Genomic DNA, 18,329 nt, shown 5'->3' with positions numbered 1-18,329 from the left:
GATTTTTCAGTGTTCCTTTGTGTGTCCAGGGAAGGTGTGCACACGAGTCGTTAAGAGCAGCTACACAGAAGGGCAATAATTGAGAACAGGACATCCAAGTCTTTTTACATGGAAACTTTTATTCTCAGTGAGATCTGTACATTCAAGTCGCACATACTTTTAAGTCTTTGATGGAGCTGTAGCACATGACCACAAAAACCGCCTGGTCTGTTTGAATGGTTACAAGTTTATGCCTCGAAAGTAGACAGGAAATTTGTGACTATTTCCTTCAACTTAGCTTCTGTCTGGTCAGAGATCTTCCCTTCGGTCCTGTTGAAACAGAGTTTAGTTAAGCTTCTGACACAGAAATAAACGTACTGTTAATTCCCAAGTCAAAAAAAAAAAAAAATCTTTACTAACACAGCCTTCCTTCTTCACAAGATGTTGGTCCTGTTAAGAACTAAGGTTTGTCCACAAATACCCTCAGAACAGAGCCGTGCTGAACCAGGCACAGCTCTGCCAGAGCTGGAACGCACAAATCTCAGGACAAAGCAAGCTAGAACCAGCTCACAGGACAAGATTGTGGACATACCTAAACCCCCAGAGTCAGCTCTGCAACAAGGCAGCTAGCAGCACTTAATCCACAGAATTCTAATATTTTAAAGCTATTAGCATGACAAAAGCATGCCAGCTCACTGCCTGAAGTGAGTTCCATTTCAGATTACAGGAGAAGCATGCAAATAGGTTCATTTTAAGCATCAGCTGTTTTTTTTTTTTGAATAAAAACTGTGGACAAGATGCTGAGATCTGTGTAACAGTGTAAGGACAGCAGGCAGGCTGATTTAAGCTCCAGTCAGAGGCAGCAGAAGGCCTGATGTTCGGGGATACACTAGCTTAATGAATGGTTTGGTGACCATCTGTGCTGCAGCTCCCAGGTCAGTACCCCTGAGATGAACTAAGACTAATTATCATACCTGATCGTGGAGAGGAGGGCCTGGTGCTGGCTCAGGACATGAGCCAGGAAAGCACTCTCAAATTTAGTGATTTTGCTGGGCTCCAGCTTGTCCAAGTGACCTCTCACACCAGCATAGATGACTGCAACCTGCTCCTCAATAGCCATGGGAACTGCATGAAAGAAAACATTCGTACCATCAGCCATTCTTGTTTCAGGATACATCAGTATCAGTCTCCCTGAAGATCAGCTCTGTGTATGCAACAGGGTTGCCAAGCCTGCGTTTACAATACCCAGAGGATATCTTCGTGCTGCCACAAAGACCAGCACCACAGACTAAGAGGGAATGCAGACACGTTACACATGAGACACTCACCGTACTGTCCTTGTTTGAGGAGCTCTGTCAGACGCACACCACGATTCAGCAGCTGCTGCGTGGCAGCATCCAGATCGGACCCAAACTGAGCGAAGGCAGCTACTTCACGGTACTGAGCCAGTTCCAGCTTCATGGTACCTGCCACCTACAATAAAAGGCAAGGGCACGCTGAGTTTCACCAGTTTTTAAGTGAATCTAGTTGTCATCTTCAGCTGACAGTTGTCACAAGTCAGCTAAATAGGTGATTAATCACATTTCTAAAAAATCCCACACTGTCTGGCCTTTAACATGTTATTCCTCCCTGAAAGTATCACAACTGATACTTCTAACTTGCATCTGGATTAAAAAGCGTGGCATTAACAGAGCGTTCTCTGTACCCAGCTGGATCAGCACCCAGTTCAGCACAATGGAACTTTTGACCATTTTTGTCTGGTTTTGACTATTGTCAAAAATCTTTATGCAGATACTCTTCCCTCCCCTCGCCATGTCCTGCTTCCTGCCAGCATGTGATGGAAATATCAGACTCCATAAATTTGTCTGATTGTTTTTTTTTTTGTTGTTGTTTGTTTGTTTGTTTTTTAAAGTTATTTCACAATACCAAGGAATTCAGAACTTACTTCCCTTTCTATTAATGACTCTGTAAAGAGTGATATGGGTTGGACAGCCTACACACTACTCATCTCTGACGACAGGAGCTCTCGTTACATGCTTACCTGCTTCATAGCCCTGGTCTGAGCAGCAGAACCCACACGGGACACAGACAGACCGACGTTGATGGCTGGACGGATACCTTTGTAGAACAGCTCAGTTTCCAAGAAGATCTACGGGATAAATTTGTTTTATTACCCTGGTCAGAAACCTCCCTCAGACACACCAGCATGTCTGTGCAACTTACTGGCAGAGGAAGAGAAAGCCCTACCTGTCCATCAGTGATGGAGATGACGTTGGTTGGAATGTAAGCAGACACATCACCAGCCTGAGTTTCAATGACAGGCAGGGCAGTCAGAGATCCACCTCCAAAGGAGTCGTTCATTTTGGCCGCTCTCTCCAGCAAGCGGGAATGCAGGTAGAACACATCACCTGGGTAGGCTTCACGGCCAGGTGGACGGCGCAGCAGCAGAGACATCTGACGGTAGGCAACAGCCTGTGCAGAAGCATAAAGGAACCCTCTCAGACTTCAGCAGCTCATTTAAAATTCTGAATTTTTAAGCTTGATGTGATCTTACAGCTATAAGCATCAATGCTGGACCACAATGTCTATAAGCAATGCTTCCTGACCTGCTTGGATAAGTCATCATAGATGATCAATGCATGCTTTCCATTGTCTCTGAAGTATTCCCCCATGGAGCAGCCTGAATAGGGAGCCAGGTACTGAAGGGGCGCAGCGTCAGATGCTGTGGCAGACACCACAATAGTGTACTTCATGGCATCTGGAAAGAATTTGAGAGAATCGTCACCTAAGTACATTACCTTATCACGCCAGTAAACAGCAAATGCAACATGCATATGAAGTGCCAGTTGCTGAAGTAAACCCAGGCAGTATCACCAGTTACAGGAAAGTAAAACAGATGATTAACCTATTAAGCTTGATTAACTCAGAGTTTCACGAGCAAGTTTATGGCAGCTATTATCTGGCACTTGCAGATTATTTTTCATCTAAAGCGAGGCTTCAACTTTTACTAAGACACCCTTGGGCTCCAGAAGTCAGAGACCTGGAAGTCTGATTCCTTAGCTTTTACAAGAAGGTGCTACAATGCTTCACAGTCCAAAAACAAATTGCCACTAAAATACCTTTTTTTTTTTTCTACTAGGTATGATTCCACTTGACCAGCAGGTAAGAGGAAAAGTGCCTAGGTTCTTTTAAGCCCTGTTATACACACGGCTTTTTTGCCAGACATTACTGTTTCTGAAAAAATACAGTGATATAATGGATTATGTTTGGGCAGTAAAGTCTCTTCACCAGACTTTAAATTGCCATTCACACTGACTAGCATGCATACGAAGCAAATGCAAAGTCAATAAAAATACTTGCAGGCCACAGTTTATTATCAGGCCTGACTGCCAAGAGGAAACTCCCCCAACTCTGATGAAAGAAACATGAAGGGTAATGTTTTCAGAAGCAATTAAACAGTTTCAGGGCATCATTTAGTTTTTGAATACAACAAAGTGAAAAGGTGTCCCCTGTCCCTGCCGGTAACTGTAAGAACTTGTCTAGAAAAATAAGTAATTTTTTATCAAATAAGAACAGAATCCTGTCTATACTTTCAATCAGGAGAGTTCATAGTATTATTCAGCATTGTAAGAACAGGATGTCCTTATGTGCCAGGCTCAACCATCATCAGCAATCTGTACCTGCGTCAGTGAGCCTCTTCACCAGCTGTGCAACAGTAGATCTCTTCTGGCCAATAGCAACATAGATACAGTACAGCTTCTTTTTCTCATCTGTTCCATCATTAAATCGTTTCTGGTTGATTATTGTGTCAATTGCAATTGATGTTTTCCTGTACAACACACAGTTTGGTTAAGTTAAGCGACCCATTCCTCTCCCAACCTCCACCCAGCTGTGTTCAGGTACAGTAGAGCACACTGCATTCAAGTCTCTATTCACGGAAACATTTTTCGTTTGGGCATTTAACTTACCCAGTCTGCCTGTCACCAATGATCAGCTCACGCTGTCCCCGGCCAATTGGCACCAAGCTGTCCACGGCCTTAATACCAGTCTGCATGGGTTCCCGCACAGAGATTCTGGGAATGATGCCAGGGGCCTTCAAGCCAACTCTCCTACGTGTCTTAGATGTAATAGGACCCTTAAAAGAGAGAAGAAACCCCGTTGCAGTCTGCACCACACAGGAGAAAGCTTAACGCTGAGCGTGACACTCACCTTCCCATCAATGGGATTGCCCAGGGCATCTACAACACGGCCCAGCAGCTCCTCCCCAACAGGAACATCCACAATGGCTCCGGTCCTCTTCACAACATCCCCTTCCTTGATCAGTCTGTCGTTACCAAACACGACAACACCAACGTTGTCGGGCTCCAAATTCAAGGACATCCCCTAGGATAAAGATCATGATATCATGAGAAAAACAATACCAGCATCTACGGTGAATTCTTGATGCTTTAGTATCGACGTGATTAGTCTACAGTGTGAAATACGGGACACTGGCAACAACTACCAATGTTCTGCTTACATCCAATCATAGAATATCCTGAGCTGGAAGGGACCCACAAAGATCAAGTTCAGCGCACTTACCTTCTTCCATACTGGTGACAGAACCTGCCTAAGCCTTCAGTTTACTACATAATTATACTTGCAATCATTCTTCTCCCAGAGAAAAACAGAAAGGTTAAGTAGGTTTCGAATACATTTCTCTTGCCTAGGAATTCAACAAGAGAATTCGTCTATCTGCCTGAGGCAAGCCAGAGCATTAACAATTCTGGAAGAGATGCTGCAGTAGTATTAGGGAACAGTCAGCTTTTTAACGTTAGTCTACCCTTAGGACTAGAAGGAGTCACCAAATTGTGCACTGTAATAGATCACAGAGCTTTTTCTTCAATGGTAATCATAAAAGCCTATGAAAACAAAATCCAGTGCCAAATTAGCCCTAAACACTTCCCAGAGGAAGGCAAATAAAGCTCAACTGTTGGCCAAGAACCAGATAAGGATACCAAAGGAAAGCATTACAAATTCAAAGAATATTTGCTTTCTGTAGTATTTGCCTAGTAGTCTACTAGTTACTACTCATTTAAATTACAATGAAGTCTGTAAAATCTCCATATGGAGAAGTCCATGCACAGACTCCGACTGTCTTTTAAAAAGTCATCTTCTCATTTGTACAATAAACAAACTGCTTTAGTGGAAGCTCACCTTCAGCCCAGAGGAAAACTCAACCATTTCTTCTGCCTGCACATTTCTTAGGCCATACACACGGGCAATACCGTCACCAATCGAGAGCACACGGCCGGTCTCCTCAAGTTCAGCAGAGGTGTCAGCTCCCAAAATACGCTCCTCAAGAATAGAGGACACCTCAGCAGTGCCTAGGAGAAGATATTTCAAACCAGATTTAGCGAATTAAGGCACAGTAGAAATTCAGTAAACTTGTCTTTAATTCACAAGCCAAGGTAGCCTCTCCCAGGTATAATTAAGTTCTAGCAGGAAACATTCTTCCATATATATATATAATGCAGAAGGTAAGTAACAGTTTGCGTTCACAGCCAGTAAAAGCAGCTTCAAGTCATCACTGAACAGACTTCAATTAAAAAAACTGATGGCTGTTTAGTTTTATCATTGATTTCCTTCAGTATATCCTACCCTGTTAGCAATCCCTCCCTCTGGAGAGCCATTAGACTAAGTAGATTAGACTTCACTCAGAAAGAATTGACATGCCCTCTCTGCAGGCAGTGCGTTTACTTAGACTGGATGCATGAAAACACCAACTCATTCGTAAACCAGCATATTCTAAAGGCACTTCATGCCTTTACAGAGCAAGTTGTTCAATATGAACTATAACAATGTTTTCCATCTTCCCCTGATTTGGCAGCATGCCCCCAACAACTATTTATTTCCTCAGCTAAGAAACAGTAAGCAGTGAAAATTATTTTCTAATAAAACCTTTACTTGGCCTAAACCACAACAAAAATTGTACATAAACTGCTACCAAAACACAGCTATGCAGTGCTGTTGCCTTCTCAAGACCCTAGCAGCTCAAGAGTAACGATCAAGGACAAAAGGTCAAACTAGGCCTGAGAAAGTCATCCTTTCTCTAATATTGCCAACAAGCAGACAGGAAATTGGAATTTGGGTCATTTTTCAGATAATTCTGCAGGACTGAAAGACTGAATTGGGCATTTGGGAGGCAGATAAGCTGAGTGAGCCAGCTGACATGCGATCACCCCATTGGTTCGGACACACTTTGACCAATTATTAAAGTTAAGTCTGACAGATGTGACCATGTAACTGATATTCCACTTCCCAACACTGCCAGTACATAAGTGTCCTGAAGTGTTTTGTCAGCTGACACATGCACCTCACACTCCAAGTTCAAATTACCTCGTCTGACTTAAGATCAAGGTCTTAAACAGTACTCTTATAATAATAGGGGCCTTTCTTCAGACTCACCGGTTTTCTGGAAATGGTTTTTGGAGGCATGGATGTTTCTTGTGGCGACAAATGCTGCACCCAGGGTGTTTCTGGAAACCTAAAATAAGTAATTGTTTCAATAAGCGAAGCCTCTTTGATCACACAAAATACAGTATTTTAAAGAGAGATTACGTTAAAATTTCCCAGTATGAGATTAGATATTTAGCGTGTCTCCATTTTGACTTGCGCTCCAAAGCTCTGCGTTCCCAAGCTGCAGCTACAGAACCAAACCCAACATGAATAAATAACCACGGGCACTAAAAGAGACTGCTCTAAATCGCTGCGTTTTTCTGCACAGCCCTGGCGTTGCACTGTCACCACCACAGCGCTGCAGCAGCTCCCACAGCAGCACCTCCCTCATCTGCCACCATTCCCCATGGCATCGAAAACTCAAAAAAAAAAAAAAAAAAAGAAGAAAAGCACAAATGAATCAGAAAAAAACTCGTGTATCTGCACAAGGGAAAACAAGGTTATGTCGTCTTAGGAGGATTGATTTCTCGGTAAAGCGAGGAGTGACCTTTTCTAGCAAAGTCTAAGGGCAAATTTCCTGAAGCGCGGCTAAAATATAGATGACTGTGCAAAAGAAAAAGCTGTGATAATTGATGCATTAGATGGTGATTACAGCTATAAATCCTGAAGCTCACAGTGCAGCTCTGCAGCCACAGAAAGCCCACGCTGCAGCCCCAAACCCCCACGAAGGCCTGCGTTCACCTTCACAAGGGGCACGGGCTGGGGACGGCCCCTGCGCCCCCCTGCCCCTCATGGAGCCCCCCAAACCCCCCGGGACTTCGCCCCTTTCCCCACACCCCTCACGGCCCAATTTTCACCTTCAGCGAAGGGCACGGCTCCCCTAACCCCATCCTCATTCCCCAAACCAACCCATCCCCGGCAGGACCCGGTCCCCGGTGTGTTTTGGGGACCCCCCCCCCTCACCCCCACCCCACAGCGGACCCCCGGGGGCCGAGCCACGGGCGGCCGCGGCCCCTCAATGTCACCGCGGCCCCCAAGATGGCGGCGGCGGCCGCCCTCCCCTCAGCCCTCAGCCCGGCTGGAGGGGAAGGCGAGCTCACCAGGCCGGCATGCCGCGGCAGGGAGCGGGCGAGGGTGGCGGCCAGGCGGGCGGAGAGCATGGTGGCGGCGGCGGCTGAGGGCTGGGGGTGAAGCAGACGTGAGGAGGCTGCCGGCCCCGCGCTCTCTCCACAAAATGGCGGCGCCGCGCTCCGCCCTTAATGGGCGGTGGGGCCACGCCTGGGATGGGGGGAGCTTCCCCCGGCCCCTCAGCCCGCCCTCTCTGTGTGTGTCTGGAAAAGCAGGGAGAAATGGGGTGTTTAGAAAAAATAGCCTTTATGGCAGGTGCGCTTGAAACGGCCCTGGGTGGGCGCTGAGGGGACGCGTGGGGCTGGGGGCTTCGCCACCCTTCTGGGGGCTGTGGGGGTTGGTGTCCGTCTTGTTCAGCTTCTGAAAGCTGAACATGGGGCGGAAAAGTGCTTAAATCTCTTAAAAACTTAAATCTGTGCTCTGGGAAAGAAGGTGAAAACGCCACAGCATGCAGCGCCTTGCTGGTCTCAGTGACCTGACAAAGCAGCTCATTTATTTCTCAGCCCCTCTCTTGCTAATGCCGGTGTCCTAAAAGGTGACCCCTCAGCTGCCTGGGTGCAGTGACAACCACGCAGCCTTGCTGCAAGGCCTGTAGGTGGGGAGGGTGCCAAAGGTCGGGCAGCATGCGGGGACAGTGGCCTCAGAGTCCTGCAGGAGTCTGGTAAAGCTCCCAGCAGGCCTTTGCAGGAATCGTAAATGTTAGTCAGAAAAGGAGCATGCCTTTTTTACGCAAGTAACAATACACAAGCTATTCAGGTTCTAACTTTTGCCCTTTAGTTTAAGAAGATGACTCGTGCCTTCTTGGTGAAGGGTTTCATATGTCTTTATTTGTAATTTGTATCGTGATACGCATGAAACATAAAATTCCATCAAAAGCCACTTCAATGTTTTACTGACTAAAGACTTCTTAAACTACTGGGTGCATAAGAAGAAAAAGTAAATTCCTTCAAAACATTCAGAGCACGTCAATAGGCTCTGTTGAAAGCGATGGCTGCAGGTAGTGAATTGCACCGTGTGTTGTTTTTTTTTTTTTTATTTTATTTGAGCTTTGAGATTTTAAAGTTAGGATATTGTAACCTCGTATCTAAGCAAACTTTAAATAGAGAGCTCCCAGCTGCTTGTCTGTTAGCGACCGTGTGGCTGAACTGCCACAAGGATGAAGCAATAGGATAAAGGATAAAGCAATAGGCTTAATAAAAAAAAAATAATAATAAAAATATAAAAAGCATAAAACAAAAGGGCTTCAGGTGCTAAAAATCACACCCAAAAAGACAAACGAGAGGACAACCGCAGCTGTGGCTACGCGGCAGGGGCGGCGGGGCGCTCCCGCAGGACTACAACTCCCAGCAGGCCCCGCGGCGCGCGGGGAAGGCCGGGGTGGAGGCGGGAGGCTCAAGGCGGCGGTTGATGGCTGAGGCGGCCACCATGGAGAAGCTGCGGCGGGTAATGGCGGGGGGGGGGGCGGCTCGGCGGAGAAGGGTCGGGGGGAAACTGTGGTGGTTGGGGTCTCCAGCGCCTCTGTAGCCAACAGGGCGTGGGGATAAAAAGGTGAGATTTATAAAATTAGGAGGTGAGCAGGGGTCCTGAAAAGATGAGGGAAGTTAAAGGGGAAACGCACACGCAGAGCTCACAGCGCTCCGGCTATTTTCTCTCACCTCACTTAGCTGTTTACTTTTTTTTTTTCCCCCCCCCCATCCTCTGGCAGGTTACTTTATGGCTGAAGGAAGTGTTTGAGAATCAGCCCATTCCGCATTACGAAGTGAACCCTCAGACTGTTGATATTTTGTATAATCTTAAAGAATACAGTGAAACCAGAGAGAGGGATCTTGCTTTCCTGGTAGAAGACACGGAGCAGAAGGCAGCAGAATACGAAGCACAAGGTGAGTTAGAAGCTCCGGTTCTTGGTTTCATCACAGTTTTCCTTAGTTACCTCATAGACTTTTTTTATTAGAACCTTATCACCTAGTGTATTTAAAAAAAACAGACTAGCAATAAGCTTAGCTTTTGTTACGGTACAGCTTTCACTCCAATGTTCTCCGTGCTTTCCTTTCAGCAAAGTACACTCTGACATTAGGTTGGTCAAAAGCAATCTTTTAGCCAGCTTGCGCAGGCTGTAAATGTGGACAAGCAGGTTGATTGCCAAAGCCTCCTAGCCTGCTGAATAAGAACAGCATTAGAATATTGTCTGGATAGATAGCAGAGAGACCCTACAGCTAATTTAAGAGTCTGAGCTGGTGCTAATCCGCTGTTAAGGAAAACAGTTCAGGAATCTGAAACAATAGTGAGGTGATTAAGTTATGCTCTTGCAGCCTGGACTCTGTGTCCAATGTCATTTTTTCTGGAGCAAGTGAGTTGTTTAGGGGGCCATAGTAGATCTTAATACATGTGCCAAAGGATCATCCCTTCATTGGCATCTTTCAGGAAGGAATTTTACTGCTCTGTAAAGAGGGTGATGTTGTGCACAAGAAGACAATGTTGTAGAAACCCCATTTGTTTTTTTCATCAAGTCCTCTAGTGATTTGACATCAAATGAGTAGTAATGGAGACTGTGCAGTTGATTTGGGCTCTCAGAATGTAGACGCTACCAGACAGTTATAGATGTGAGCTCTGCTGTAATTTCAGACTCCCCTGGTAGGAAGGAATATCATTACTAGCAGAGGTTTCATATGACAAGTGTGATGGCTCTTTCCATAATAGCAGAGAGATTAAAAAAAAAAAAAAAATCTTCTGGAGTAGAATTGGGTCCTACCTAGAGCTAAAACAATATTATAATATTATAATATTTTTTTTAATCTATTTTTTGTTTCAACTTGTTTTTCAGCTAAGTATCTAGAGGACCTTCTCACAAAAGGCTTGGGTCTTTCATTATCCAGTCTGTCCAGCGAAGGCACCGCCCACCTCAACACCCTGGTAAACAGTGCAATAACACTTGGAACGAAGGACACCTCTCTTGCCAGGTAGTCCTTCCCACTTCGCATTGGGGTGATGGTCTGTGCAATTTCCCTTTCTACAGTTTCAAATTGTGCTTTCACAACAGGGGTCTTACTTGTCCAGCTTCTTTGGCACCTCTGGGGCAGCTTTAGAGGACACAGAAACCGAGCACAACACTTGATTTTTCCCTGTAAGGAAAGCCTCTGAAGCCCTGAAGGTGCCTTAGCCACAATTAAATCTCTTTTTGGCACATGCCTTCTTGATCAGTGCCTGCAGGATGTGACCACTACAACTGTCCATAAGCTGTAGCAGCTTTTATATTGCTGAGGCAAGGACTGTGGAACTGTAGCTGGTTGTTTAGTCTCACCTCCTCTCTTATAAGGCCTCAGTAAGGAGATTTCCTTGTCTCAGCCACAGAGCAATTGCAGCTGTTAGTCTGTTCTTTCTGTTCCCTTCTGCCTGGCCTTAAAATATAACACAGTAGGAGTTCCTTGAGCATTGTCAGTAAGGAGGAGCTGAAATCTGCCTTGGAATCCATTTTTTTTAAACCATGTTCAGGAGCTTTGCTCTCACGGTTCTTTAGAGACAGAGGGGCAGGCAGAAATGAACAACTTGAGAAGAAAAAGTGGATGAAATACTTCTGAGTGTGTCCCAGGGGCATGCATTTTCAGGAAATGAATTTCAAAGGCAATTTGGCAAGCCAGGAGTGGAGCATTTTATTATTTCAAACCTGGTGGCTATTTTCACTGGACTGCCAGGTCCTGCTTAGCCTTTCCCAGTACTCAGTTTGCTGGGCTGTTTCCCCTTCTGGACAAAATCTCTACTAATTAAGGGAAGCAAATACTTTCAGTGACATATTTTCTTCTTCTAAAATACTTGGTAGTTAGTTACTTAATACATCATAGCATGAGAAAAACAGGTCATTTGTGGAAAGTGTGGGGTGGGTAAACAACAGTAATTCTGAGCTTCATAAAAGTTGACTGAGTATTCCTGTTGATTGATTCTTTCCACCAGCTTCTTCTGTGCCATCAATGACATGAGTTCCGAGCTGTATGCAACAGAATCAAAAAACAAAGAATTGGAGCTGGAGTTGGCCAACATGAATAAGAAACTAACTGCTGCACTGGCGATGGAAAAGCAGTTAGAGGAGTGAGTAATGGATGGAAAGGGGAAAGATGTAAGCAGTGCTGCTGATCTCTGCTGTGTGGTGTGTTCCTTGTGACAACTAACAAGGGTAACCGAACTGACAGGTTTTTGATTCATCTGTAATCCACAGTATTGGGAAGTGTCTGCCAAAAACTGTGTGTTATGGGCACATTCAGAAGTCAAAAGACTTTGGGGCTATGATCAAACCTATTATTTTAAACCCAAAATGGTTTACAAGCATTTTTGGGATATGGGGCGGCATCTTCCACCAGTCCTCTTCAACTGAGGGTGGTGGCAAACTACATCTTCTAACCACACTTACTGTAGGCTTTGTAGTTAGAGTGAAGGAGCCAGGCAAAACCAGAAAGATTCCTAGGTAAGAATTTCCTTTAACCAGTGAGAGTCTAAACGAAAAAAAATAAAGAGTATCAAGTCCATTCCCTAAAGGATGTCATCTGAAGGGCTTTGCCGAGTGTGCTGTGATCAGCCCCTCTCTGGGCATTGGTCCAGATGTTCTCCACAGTTCCCTTCCATTCTAATTATTGTCTGGTTCTGCCAAAGTTTTAATTGTGGTGCTGTTGCAGCACAGATGCAAGACCCAGATGCCTCTCCCAGTTTTGCCATGGCCCCTTTCTATGCCCATAAGTTTAGCCTGCATAACACGTCCGTAAGTGAATTAATTACAGAATGAAGCAGAAGACTGTTATTCTGTGCTGTTACACAGATGGCTTTCCCCTTGACCCTTTTATCCTGTGGCCCTTGGGAATCTGGAGTTGACAGCCATGGATATTTTCATGGGGGAATCTCGCAGGAAAATGCAAGCATTCTCCCCCTCTGGAGTTGGTTGTATTATGGTGTTTAGGTTGAGCATAGATGACTAAGTGGTATGTGAATACTGATGTCTGTTTGCATGTAAAGGCTTGTTTCTTTTTCTTTTTCTTTTTTTTAGGGATCTTAGAAAAACACAGGACTACCTTGAGGTAGAAAGAGTCAAGGCTGAGAGCCGATCCCAGAACTTGAAGTTCCTGAGAGACAAATCTGAGGATTTCAAAATCAGGATTAAGGCTGCTGAGGTAGACGGAAGGAATTACTTAACAGGATTCTGTAATATGTTGGTGTAGTTGTGATTGGTCAGGCCCAAAACTAGTTAGGGACATTGCTGGTGCTTCCTAAACTCCTGGATTTTGTATATGTGGGCTAACAGGATGAGTTGTTACCATACTTCAATTGTTCCCAATATGTACACTCTCATTCTTCTGAATGTCCTTTGGTAAATGCAAAGATACTTTCCCTTTTAAGAATATTAGCTCAGACTACTTTGTGCTTGCTGTGATGTACTGCTAACTTGTCTGTATACTCTTATATTAACAGTAGAACATATGATTCACTGAGGAAAATGGTGTCAAAATCCTGAATATAGCTATTTGGGGAGGATTAATGAATGATTAAATGTTGAAGGCAGAAGTTGTTCTGTCTTCTTCACCTCTCCCTATGTGATGAAGGATATGTGAATGCTTTATTTAATACTTGGATGCTGTTCAATATCCTGACAAATACCAGATAGAAAATGTTGAATTAGTGTTAACGATGTTTTACTGAGAAACCTCTTCATAGCCTTGCCATGTGCTCTTCCCCCACTAATTTTCAGGAAGGATTTATTACTATGAATTTTAGTAGTATGATTTCATACACCAGCTAGAGCTGTAGTTAAAGTAGCATGTTTCTATTCTTTTCAGACTGTGTTCTTGTCTGCCTCTTTCAATCAAAACCCAAGGAAACGGCAAAATCTTTCTCTTTCCTCTTATATTTTGTCATTTATGTTTGAACTCTTTCCTGTTTGTAGGAGAAGCTTGCTGCCAGTGGGTTGGACTATTCATTGATGCATCAGTCACTAGTGAGCATGTCTGAGGTAGGTCTGTTGGTACAAGAGAGATGTTTCTACAGCAATCCGTGTTGCAAATGGAGTGGGTATTCTGTGGAATGTATCTCATTACATGGCTGTCTGTGTATTGCAATTACTAAATAAAATGACCCAGCTGATTGCTTCTAGGGTGTACCTGCTCTCAAATGCTGCTGAGCTAAGGGAGAGGAGATTGAGTGAAACCCAGATTCTGAACCTCTGTGCGCCTTTTTCTTGTCTTTAAACATAACATTTTAAACTAAATGCTAAGTCCAGCAGGATGTTTTTAAAGAAAAAAGCACACTTCTTGAATTACTAGCTATAGATCATCCAGGTTTGCTCTGAGTATTTATAGATATTTAATGTGTTTGAGTTGTTGTGTCTGCACTCAACATGTTTTAATGTTACTTGCTATTACTGAAACACGCATTTCAGTCTCTCTTCCCATTTCTTTTACACTCTCTTCTTGCCTATTAGGCTGAACAATTAAAATAGGTTTCCTGAATGTATGTTGTCATTCTTGTGAACCAGCACTGGGTGGCAATGTTGACATTGCACAGTGTTTCAGAAGAGCACTAACTAAAAATTGTTGGAATTCTACATACAAAATGGCCTTGGAACCTTTCTAGTCTTTATCTGACCTTCATCATCTTCCCAAACCTAAGTAAAAGGGCATGTTTGACTCACTGGCATTTCTATGTCTGCTCTGCCAAGAGCTCTGTAAATTAGGCAGCACGGATGACTTCATCTTCAGAGTGTGTTTTTCTTTTCTTTTCTTTTTTTTTTTTTTTTTTTTTTTGGAATGTCTTAGGTTGATTATTGAAAAAAAATACAGGCTTTGTTATGTGCTAAATTTTAAGCCCCCTGGAGAAACTACCTCCCCTTGTTAACAGCATGAGCAAAGCACTGCATTATTTGGGGACTTTTTTTCTGTTGCGTGTGCAAAATTATCACACCCAAGGCATAGGCACGAGACTGTATCTCCTTCCTTGGGGCTCAGGTCTGTGTGTGGCCTACAGTGATGTCGACCATGAAAGTCCTGTGGTGGCTTCTGAGTTGACAGGCTCCCTCCTGTCAGGGAGGTAAGATCAGGTGGTTATCCTGTAGGTAACAATGTTGTATGTTCTCAGAAAGGAAGAGAAAGTATATCTGTGTAAAATTTGAACTGGGTTTAACTGACTGATAGCTGAATGAATGGTAGATCTTTAGTTCTCTGTGCATTTTGTGAAAGATCACAAGACCTCTAGCCAACATGGGTGACTTCTGAAATGTTGTAGATAATTGTAAATGTATTTTTGCTGATTTACATCACTTCTACAAGTAAGTCTATGAAATCTTATCTACTTTGTTCTGTCCACAGAAACTGGAAGAAATGCAGAAAGAAGTGGTGCCTGTGAAGAGGGAACTTGACTCCTACCTAGATTTAACTCCTGTAATTATTTTTCACTGTTCTTTTATACATGCAGTCAGATTGACTTCAATGGACTTCAAAAATATAAAGGAAATGGTTACATGTTTCAATAGATAGAAAGATCTCTGTAGAGATCTATTAATGAGTCGTGTAAACAAAAGACTTTACTAAAACAAGTAGCCATATATTGATTAATCAAAGCCAGAAAAATAAGAGTGTTTGCCTGGCAAACTTTGCTCTAACAAAATGTCTAGGAATGTGACCTGAAGAAATAGGCTGGTTGAGCTCAGTATCAAGATGAATTAGCTAGAAATCAAAAATTTAGAAGAAAATGTATATTTCCTTAGTATAACAAAATCTTTCAGATTACACGTGTCCTAATACATTAGTAAATCAGGCTGTCAATATGGCAGACACAGCACACGGTGCAGAGGTTGAAGCTCTGAGCAGAGTTGTAGAAATGATGAAGAAATACCCAGATGTAGACTTTGTTCCTTAAGCAAGTACTATAGCTTGTATGAGTACTGGCTGCTCCATCATTTTCCTTGATTTCTCTTGAGGGTGCCGGGAACACACCTCAGTAGGCTGCTCTCTGAAGCACCTTTTATAAAAAAGATGTTTGATCATTTCAAATTAGAAAAACTCACATTACAAAAGACATTTTCAATTGAGGGCAGTTCTGTAGACAATAGTGGCTTAAAGAAATCATGGGGAAACGGTAAATCTGTGAAACAAATGTCTTTGGCTGAGTGTGCTGTGTATATATCACCGCCTGAGATACTTGGGACAACTCAGCCCAGGTATTTCTGATCTCCTTTGGAAGATCACTACTTTTACAGATGAGTATTAAGGATTTTCTGCCATTCAAGTGAGATTCTGCAAAAACTGGAGCATAGTCGAGTGGGCTTTGGCTTCAGTAAATAAAGCGGTAAGCTAAATGCTTGCCATTGCATTTGAGTTTCCTGTTACGGCTTCTGTTACCTCCTCATCTGAGCACCCTGCAGTCCATAATACAGGTAACCTCCAAGAGGTGAAGGATTTATTCCAATTTTTATAAGCAGGGAGTAGAGGTCCAGAGAAACAAAGGGACTTGTCCAAAGTCATGCAGAAATTCTGAGATGAATCATGTATCTTGTGTTGTGAACTGGGGACCTGTCTGCTGGACCAGCCTTCGCCCCCTCAGCCCTTACAGAGTTCCTGCTCCTCAGCACGCCTCCCTGTAACCTGATCTCTCCCTTATACAAATACTGCCATCTCCCTCCTAGAACAAAAGGATGAAAGGAGAGGATGGGACTGATTCTCTTTTAAATCCATCTTACTCCAAGAGGCAGCTGCCTCCTCTCCTCAAGCAAAACAGGATGTTCAAATTGGATTAGGTTTCCCAATTCCTCCCTCCCCGACTCCCTGTCAGTGGAGACAGGGAGAGCCCTGATGCCCTGCTGCTAGTGCAGACAGAATGAAGGAGGAGGGTTCATACTTGCACACTGCTGAAAGTTTGTGCTCTGATAATTTCATTCCTGGATATGGTTAAAGTCTAGTTCCTCACTTAGTAGTTTTGGAAAATGGATAAAAATATTTCCCTAGACATCAGGTTATAGCAGAATCTTGAAAAATATCTGATTGTCCATATCAAACTGATAATAGGCTTTTAATGTCAGTATCTATAGTATGTGAAGGGTGTACACAAAACTGATTTTATTATCCCTGAAATCCCCTGGGGCACATGATTAGAGTCTTGCAATGATGCAGGAACTCTGCAATTCATGTTGAAATATTGATTTTTATGCCATTTTCTTTCATTAGAATCCATCCCTTGTACAAGTGAAGGTTGAAGAAGCAAGACGAGAACTGGTAAGTGTTTTTATCTTTTACAGGGATTTAAGTGGGTGCTGTCATTCCAAAACAAGCTATATGTATTAATTGCTTGTGGATTTATCTACCTCAGATCATAGTCTTAATGATCTCTGGAGGGAAATTCTTGCTCTGATATGGCAGAAGTAGTGCATATTGGTAGGAGGAACTGTTGGAGGCACGATATCTAAAGCTACAAGGGCAGTTGAGCATAATGGTATCAGTGGGGATTACGTATCTGTATCCCTCTGGATTTTCTGCTTCACCTGTCAGAATGTTTATTCACTCAACTGTGCCACAGCTTCTTGGTCTCATGACCTTCATTACTGTGCCTGAATTCTCAAAGGGTAGTAGGGCCCATGTGTTATTGAACAGCTGCCTTGTGGACTGCAACAGGGACCTTTCCCTATAAAACACAATGCCTGTTTCATACATGCTTGTGTAACCTGCAAGGCATTGGTGAGAAAAACTTCATCTAAAGATGTTTGGGAACTCTGTATGTACCTTTCCAGAGCAAGCTGGGCCATGTCTGAGCACAGAAGCTGTCTTTGATTTCTTTGGGTTACTGTCTGCTTGTTTATAGACACGGCACAAGGTATTCAGTGATAAACCTTAAAACTGTGATCAGAAAGCACATTTATTTGAGAGTATTCTATATGTTTTCAGATGGGACTAGTCAGGTTGGTGATCAACTTATTTATGTTCCAGAAATACAAGCTCACCTTAGCAGCCTGTAAGGCTTTTCTCAGGTGTGTACACTCTAGAGCATATCAGTTCAGCTCAAAGGTATCCCATCGGGGCACAGTACAAAGGCTACGTAGTGATTTTGGCTGTTCTTTTGGAGGTTCCTCTGTAGTGACTACTGACACTACTGCCACTTGCAGCAGCGAGAACTTTCAGTTCAATGCTTGGGTTAATCAGTGCTAATAATATCTTGAGGTTTGATCTCTGCAGATGTTTGTGTCAGAAGAATATATGAAAACTACTGTGTGTGATTGCTGAGTTCTCTTGTGCCTTTTTTTTTCTCCTGATAGAATGCCTTGGAGGCAGAGCTCTCAAAGCAGATTCTCATGCTGACTCTCGAGATGCCAGAACCCAGAAAATACAAGTTCACCTGAAGTGGCTTGAACGGAAGATTTCTTTTCCAAATTTCTATTTTACTTGCACTAGTTTGGACTCACTGTATTCCTGCAGCTTTCTGCCTTACTCTTCTTGCTGTCCGATGGCATGCTTGTGACCTTTCAGTGAGTGTAATCTTTCTGTAAGGGTTCAGGTAGCCATGCATTTGTAAATGTCACTTTTTTCATAAAGTAACATGCAAGCTTCTTGTTTTCTCTGTCAGTTATTTTTTGTAGCACAAACCTGTAACCAACCTCCAGATGGCACCTTCACCAAGAACCGTCCCTACCAGCATCTGGTAGGCCCTTACCACACAGAATTGAACTAATTGTCTGGCTCTTTCTCTGTGTCCAGGCTCTGGATTGTATTTTATTTCCCTGGACTCCTTGCTTTGGTGGTGCAAATATGGTAATGACAGGAGCCTTG

The 18,329-nt window shown here is 43.5% G+C and overlaps 2 protein-coding genes across 3 annotated transcripts; one reads left to right on the top strand and one right to left on the bottom strand.

The window, feature by feature from the left end:
- Window positions 1-99: 99 nt before the first annotated feature.
- ATP5F1A (ATP synthase F1 subunit alpha) lies at window positions 100-7,755 on the bottom strand. 2 transcript variants are annotated; one of them, XM_084503647.1, is made up of 12 exons: window positions 7,518-7,755; window positions 6,427-6,505; window positions 5,176-5,345; window positions 4,189-4,362; window positions 3,948-4,114; window positions 3,660-3,808; window positions 2,586-2,737; window positions 2,227-2,451; window positions 2,021-2,128; window positions 1,308-1,452; window positions 954-1,104; window positions 100-309 (listed from the first exon to the last, which is right to left on the bottom strand). In XM_084503647.1, the coding sequence occupies exons 1-12, from the start codon at window positions 7,575-7,577 to the stop codon at window positions 228-230; spliced, it is 1,662 nt and encodes a 553-aa protein (XP_084359773.1). In that variant the 5' UTR covers window positions 7,578-7,755; the 3' UTR covers window positions 100-227. The 2 variants fall into 2 exon arrangements, with proteins under 2 accessions (XP_084359773.1, XP_084359774.1); XM_084503648.1 differs by having other exon boundaries at window positions 4,189-4,406; window positions 5,146-5,345; window positions 7,518-7,663.
- A 1,067-nt stretch (window positions 7,756-8,822) lies between these two features.
- On the top strand, window positions 8,823-18,109 carry HAUS1 (HAUS augmin like complex subunit 1). Its single transcript, XM_084503649.1, has 9 exons — window positions 8,823-8,988; window positions 9,251-9,425; window positions 10,367-10,502; window positions 11,491-11,625; window positions 12,572-12,695; window positions 13,466-13,531; window positions 14,883-14,954; window positions 16,737-16,784; window positions 17,819-18,109. The coding sequence occupies exons 1-9, from the start codon at window positions 8,953-8,955 to the stop codon at window positions 17,900-17,902; spliced, it is 876 nt and encodes a 291-aa protein (XP_084359775.1). The 5' UTR covers window positions 8,823-8,952; the 3' UTR covers window positions 17,903-18,109.
- The last annotated feature ends 220 nt before the right edge of the window (window positions 18,110-18,329 follow it).

The sequence above is a fragment of the Aythya ferina genome, assembly GCF_964211825.1.
Source record: "Aythya ferina genome assembly, chromosome: Z".
Lineage (NCBI taxonomy): Eukaryota > Metazoa > Chordata > Aves > Anseriformes > Anatidae > Aythya > Aythya ferina.
The sequence above is the reverse complement of the archived record's forward strand: the minus strand, read 5'-3'. Positions and strand labels throughout refer to the sequence as shown.